Consider the following 6931-nt stretch of genomic DNA (forward strand, 5'->3'; position numbering starts at 1 on the left):
AAGACAGTAATCTGGACCACCTGCAAACCAATGTATGATGCCTACAACCGTGACAAAGCTTCAAGTTTTACTCATATGGCCTTTGCAAGGTACCAATCCTAGGAGGCAGCTGAACTACACTATCATTGTCAGGCTTATTAGAACTAAATAGGTTGCAGTCATAACCCAAATGCAGTTGCTCCTTACCCATCCCTCCTGTAAGGGTAACATAACTATGAGGGTAAGCAAAGAACTCTCCCCAATGCATCACCACTGAAGAGCAAAATGTTAAGGTTTCATAAAAGATTGTACACCTCTGTGCAGCTTTTTGTTAAGGCAGTATATATTTAAAGAAAAAATTTCAGTTGAAATTTCAGAAGACCTTACATCAAGCTAATACTCTGTACAGACTTTCATTTTGTACTACCAGTTGTTACTGGAAAAAATCCTAATAGCTCCATGCCCTTGGTGATGTGAAAGTAGAACTTCAAGGTATCATCTTGTTTTCATATTCTTTGAGCTGGATATATTCCTGCTGCTTGAGGAATTTTGTTTGACTGGTTGTGCAAGTTGGTGTCCTTGTATACAAACCAAATATTTCCTCCCCACAAAACCATATTAAGCAAGCCAAATACCTGTAAGTTAAGAGGAAAAAAAAAAAGTGAGTTCAGGCTTAAAAAAGCTCCCACACATGAAGAACACAGAATATGACTTCTAAACAAGCCAGAAACAATAGCTATCTCTGGAACCTCTAATTGGGAGGAGACACTGGCACATACTTTGAAATATCACAGGGTATTTTAAATAGACTTTGAAAAAAAAATCAGATAGTCAACTTATTCCATACAAAGGACAGGGTTCTACAAGTTTTTCAGTCCCTCAGTACCTCCACATATGCAGAGCACACGATTGTGTATTGGGCCAACAAGTACAACAACCAGAGCTCTAAAAAGCAGAATTTACTAGGAGGATCATACAATGAGCCTCATTTGCCCTGATGTGAGGAAGAGTTCTGTCTATGAACATGAGCACTCCATACTAATCTTTGGATTATAAGGAACCTCTGATGTGTAAAAGTTCAAAAGTTCATGCACTTAAAATAAGCTAGGCTCAGCACCAAATGGAGGGCAGGAAGCATAGCATTTCCTCCATACTTATACCAGTCAACAAGCCATTTGGGTGGCTGAGCAACATATTAAGGTGCTCTAAGCTAGAGATGGAAATAGTATGGCAACTTACATGTGTATGGAGCTATCATATCTAATAATTCTAGAAGACAGACCCTAGAAGTTATTTCTGTTCATCTCCTTGAAGAGAGAAGTTTCCTTTTAAAAAAGAATGAATGCCAATCAATGTTTACCACTTTATCAATAAGCCTGAATGACTGATATCCCATAAAGCAATCTTAAGGTGAGGCAACACATGTAATCAGTAGAATAGGATTGACTAATTCTGTAACACACATTGTACACCCTACAGTGCAAGAAATACATACCACAGACACATTCAGAGTTCCCATTCTGGTCACAGAATGGAAATGACAAGTCGTTCCTGGTGCTTTGCAAGAGTCCATTTGTGACATAATACTGGCCCCCGTGGATAGTTTGATGTCAGCAAGTGCCTTTGCCCAAGCAGAAGTACTGACTAGCCACAGAAAGGTTATTATGACAGTGACAAGTAAGTCCTACAAAAGAAAAGCATTCATTATGTTTTAAAAAAAAACGCATGAATGTACACAAGAAAATAAGGCAGAGATTATATCAGTTAAGTCAAAATAACCAAATCAGTACTAATGAGCACAATCACATTTGGACATTAACAATATTGTAATTACAACACAAGTTATAACCTGTTGATTATCAACTACAGAACCATGTATGCCTTTTGCATCTATCAAGCCTAAGCAATCTGATCCTTTGGAAGAAATCAGTTTCTAAATCAGAAGCCTGACACTTGTTATAAAAATTTAAGTTTCACAAAGCTAGGGTACCAGCAGGGAGACGAAAGCAAAGGATTTAAGACTACACTGCTGTTATACTAAGATTTGGCTTGAAAGTTCACTAGATCCATTTTGGGGCATGCTCTGGAATGTCTCATTCTGAGGATCATGGATTTAGTAATTAAGGTGAGTAAAATCCACAAGACAGCAATTTCCCCTCTGTTACTCACATCTGCACAGCAGGTGCTCTACAGAGGACAAATTCCTAGTAACTAACAGAAGAGGCTCCCCCTACAGAACAAATGTATATTCAGTATATTCAAATACATGATAAAGAAGGTGTAAAGACACTGTTCACTGAAGAATCAACTTCATTCCAGTCTTTGCTTCAGTAACAGGATAACATGCCATGGATATTAAAGGGCACAGATTTCTGTTTTCTGCTAAAGTGCTGTAGCCATTAATGCAAGACATTTGGTACAAGCTCCACCTATCTTTCGGGACTACTGAATATTCATAAGTTAATTCAGGTTTTCTTGTGTTAGCAGTATTTCCCATCTCTGTATTTTTAAAATGGAAGACATTAAAATATCTTAGTATTACTTACAGTTAGTGGAAACTTGCTATTGTGTAGATACACATGCTTATATCCAACATATACAACAAGGGCAGCAATGCAGTAGAGTAATACCAACACTGCAAGTGTAACAAAGAACTGTGCAGAAGAGGAGAAGTTGCCCACGAGATAGCTGTCAGTCCAAGTACCACCACAGCGTTTTGGATCTGGTGCACTAAATACAACAGTATTCAGCCTAGAAAAGATGATATCCTTCATGTGGTTAGAACTTCCTATACAGTAGAAGCATCACAGTCATGCCTCCAAAGCAATGACAAACCGATGAAGGAAGAGGCTGTTAAGATTGTGTTGTTTTGCTGATTAAGCAGATCTTGCAGCTTTTATCCAGTGCTCAAATATAGTTTAAGATAGAACAATTCAAAGCAGTAACAGAATCAATTGTCCCCTCTAACTACTTGTTTTTTTTAGGGCACTGACAATCACAATGCTTTGAGCAGTTATAACTAAATATTCACTTTTTCAGCTACCACATAGAAACTCAGGGGGTTTACTTTATATATCTGAATTAATAGTGTAAGCAATCATGAAGAAAGAGATAAATGAAAACAAAGAAAAGATAATCAGCATATAATGAGTAATAATTGAAGAGATAACGCTCACCTGAATGGATATGCAAAAGCAGCTGTTACCGTTTTGTTCACCACACCTTTGCAGGAAACTAAAAGGGTAGTTTCACCATGAAAGCCTCCACAGGTTGCAAAAGCAAAAATGGAAAAGATCTACAGAAGTTCACACATAACCATATTAGTACACGTCACTAGAGCTCAGAGTGAGCAAAACTGAAATCCAACCTTTTGGCAAAAATAGCTAATGAAAAAATAAGCAAAGGATGAAGCTTGTGATGGGAAAGCGTTACATGATGTCAAGAGGGAATAGAAATGTTGAGTTTCTATAACCAAGAACAGAGAAAAACATAACTAGTAAGCCAGTTTGAAAGTTTTTTGTTTGCGCTTTTCTTGGCTTTATAGCAGAAGTACCTTTTTTAATTTGAATGCTTGAAGGAAAAGCCAGCACAGCACCCCCCAGTTAATAATCATTTTTAGGAGTCTCAGACACCCATAACTGTACATTAAAGCAGCTAGAAGCTACACAGTCAGAGCACCTCTAGCGCTTGCTTTCCCTTTGTTCACTAGTTAAGGCTCAGCCTTCCAGTGGCTAGAACACAAGATACCAACACTGAGCAGCAGAAGTTGCTATAACATTTGTAATTAATGTATAATCCCATTAATCTACAGAACTGCTTTCTTCCCTCCCAGCCAGAAGAGCTGGCTGAAGAGCAGCTTTGGTGAGCAGCCCCTGGCAGCAAGACCAAGCAGGGAGCCAGCAGCCTGGTGGCACACGCCTCACCAAGCCTGCCCTGCTAAGGCATGGAAGCAAAGCAAGGCCCAGGCCAGAAGGAGAAACAGCCCCATGAATGAAACACAGCCTCCCCCAGGGCCTTCCCAGCCCCATGAATGAAACACAGCCTCCCCAGCCCCACTCACCCACTGAAGGACTTTTATGAAGCCCAGGGGCTCCAGCAGCATGCTAATGTCCAACCGCAAGCCAAACATCTTGGAATACACCAGAGCAGCCTGCAACAACCACAGAAGCCCACACCAGGACCACCTTCCCCAGGGCACCCCCTTATAGAGCCAATGGCCATGCTCCACCCCACCCCACCCCACCAATTATGTCACTCTGGAGATAGCCCCAGGCAGTTACCTCATACTGGAATGGCCCTGCCCCTATTACCTCATACTGGGATGGCCCTGCCCCTTGTTACGTCACACTGGGGTCCATCAGCCTCAAATTAGAGGGAAAGTTCAGCTGTGTGGGGTGGTTGGTGCTGTCATGGAGGACCTTGTCTCCAGGTGGGGATCCTGCTTGGGGAAGCAGTGCAGTAAGGGTCACAGGAAGGAACAGCTTTGGCCATTTTGTGAAATATGACAGCAGTGACTACACCAGGAGGCCAAGGGGGATGTGCTCAGCTGAAGTTTGGTGAGACTGCAGAGAGGCCTTGAGTGCTGTGGTGTCAGGGCTGTGCGTCCTTGTGGCCAAGCCATGCGTTAGGAACAACGGGGTAGTGGCCAAAGGACAAGCACGCTTCAGAGCGCCCTGTGTGCTATACCTGGATTTGGGACTTACTGATCTTATTAGATCTAATTAGAGTAGTCAGCCATGCTTTGGGCAGGAGACTGGGTGAGGTGATCTCCAGAGGTCCCTGCCAACCTGAGTGACCCTAATTCTCCAAGTCAGACAGGCCTGACCCGCACTGTCCTCTTTCACAGCGCACCCCAATCAAGAGAAGTTAAAGTGCACATAAAATACTGTCCATTGTGGATGCTGGGAAGCAGAGGTGGATTTTTTGGTCCACTTCACATGATTGTTTCCTGCATTTGCTGTCCCTTTGTGAGCACCAGGAGATGGCAGGCATTTTGAATTTTGTGACAAGGAATATTGAAAACATTAGCTTTTGTTGTGCAGGAAGTTCTCAGTTATGAATAATAATTGCAACAAAATACCACTGATTCCTTACAAATGCACAGAAGCCCAGACATCAGTGGTGAACCTTCTCATGGACTTTCCTGGTTTCTGTATTCCCTCCCCTTCTCACCTGTGCTGCTTTCTATCCTTGCAGTGCCACACACTTTTTTCCTCGTGAAATAAAGTGTCAGACACTTCCAGGAGTTGCTGATCCAGTGAAGTAGGAAAGAAATGGCAGCAAAGCAAACCAGGAACAGCAGGGAAATGCAGATGGGGGGGTGCTATACAGGATAAAACACTTCCCTACCAGCGGCTGAGCAGGGTTGCAGAGGCACTTTGGAGAGAGGTGCCGCTGGACCAGTCCTGGCCAGCACATATGCAGGCTCACATCATGTGTTGGCCCAAATAGCTGGGTGCCAAGTGCCCTCCTGGATAGCTTTTCATATACCTGAATAGGAACAGCTGTTGTTTCTTTTTAATTGTTTACTGTAAAGAATAAAACCCTCTTTTTTCCTTGTTGAGTCCTTATTATTCCTGTGTTAGTTGTACAGCTCTGCATTTGCATTAGAGATGAGAGGCTGAGCAGCCTGCTCACCATGAACTATGTATGCTGTCACCCCCCAGAAAATGTGAGGTGATCAGAGCTAGCTCAACCTCCAGTGAAAGGAAGGGGAGCTCCCACGTGTGCCCCATGATTCAGAACTGCTGCACTGCCAGCTCCCTGGGAAGAAGAGCAGGTGAAATTCCACCGTGGGCTTGCCAGTCAAGTTATTGTCAGGGTCACACAAAGGTAGAGCAGTGCTGTGCAGTACCATTCCCTGAGAAAGCTGGTCTCAGCTTGTGGGACAAGTGGACTCTGCAAATCCCTGTCAGAATTTACCTGCAGTTCTGGTTAACCTTCACAGCCTCCTTGCTACATGTCACAGACTTTTGGTGATCCACAGTGCTGAGCAACTGTAATAATTAGACTTTCCTGAATTAAATCTGTGACAGATGTTACTACTGTGAATAAGTTGTGGGAAGCTGGCCAAGGGTGGTAATTCATATGAAGCTGCCAGGCTGGGTAATACTTCTGAGAATGGTAGCAAAGAGTCAGGCTTTCGACTAGCCTGGGGTTGCTCTGCTATAAGGCATTGGCAGCAGGGTATGACATTCTCACACAGTTTGCTTCTTCATTCCAGGAGAATTTTCTACCCCAGTTTCCTGCGTGGCGAGCAGGAGAGGTACTGAGAACAGCCTGCTGCTTTGGGCTCCTGGAGGCAGTCCAAATTTAAAGCTGTGAAAAGGATGGTTCGTTCTTTTCTTTCACTGCTGCATTACAAATACAGCTGCTGCCCAGCCTGGCAGCCTCCTCCCTGGCTGGTGGCTTCTGCTTTGTTCTCATTTATGCTTGTGAGCATTAGATGAACTGCACAGATGAAATACAGTCAATCCCCAGCTGTCAAATTTTGATGTGCCCGTCCCTGAGGGTTATATAAACTCTTAAAATGACTTGAATAGGCTCCTATACTACAGGAAAATGACGTTGTTGATACCTCAAAATTCAATGAATTAGTGTCACTGATTCTAATTATACCAGTACCTGTAAACTGCTTTTAAAACTGATGTAGCTCTACACTTGCCAGCCTTAATATTAACATAGTTACTAATGTGTGATCTTGCTGTTAAGATCAACTTACAAATTAGTAACAAGTTACAAGTAATGACTAGTTGGCTTTTGTATTGGAAATCTCCAAGAATATGCATCTGTGGGTGCAAAACACAAATGGTGCAGAATGCACTGAAGGGTGAGAGCATGTGCATAGCAGATGCCACTTGTAGAGCTTTCCTTGGAAGAGTGAGACTCTTCTGCAAGCACTCAGATGGGACAGGGTGCCAAACCTCTCAGCAGTCCAGCAGTGTGCAGGCAT

General features: G+C 42.8%; 1 protein-coding gene across 1 annotated transcript; it reads right to left on the reverse strand.

Annotated features, from left to right (window-relative positions):
* Positions 1-357: 357 nt before the first annotated feature.
* Positions 358-4192, reverse strand: SYPL1 (synaptophysin like 1). Its single transcript, XM_035311088.1, has 5 exons — positions 4040-4192; positions 3156-3274; positions 2526-2730; positions 1475-1663; positions 358-614 (listed from the first exon to the last, which is right to left on the reverse strand). The coding sequence occupies exons 1-5, from the start codon at positions 4106-4108 to the stop codon at positions 486-488; spliced, it is 711 nt and encodes a 236-aa protein (XP_035166979.1). The 5' UTR covers positions 4109-4192; the 3' UTR covers positions 358-485.
* Positions 4193-6931: the final 2739 nt, after the last annotated feature.

This window comes from Oxyura jamaicensis (genome assembly GCF_011077185.1).
Source record: "Oxyura jamaicensis isolate SHBP4307 breed ruddy duck chromosome 1 unlocalized genomic scaffold, BPBGC_Ojam_1.0 oxy1_random_OJ83923, whole genome shotgun sequence".
Lineage (NCBI taxonomy): Eukaryota > Metazoa > Chordata > Aves > Anseriformes > Anatidae > Oxyura > Oxyura jamaicensis.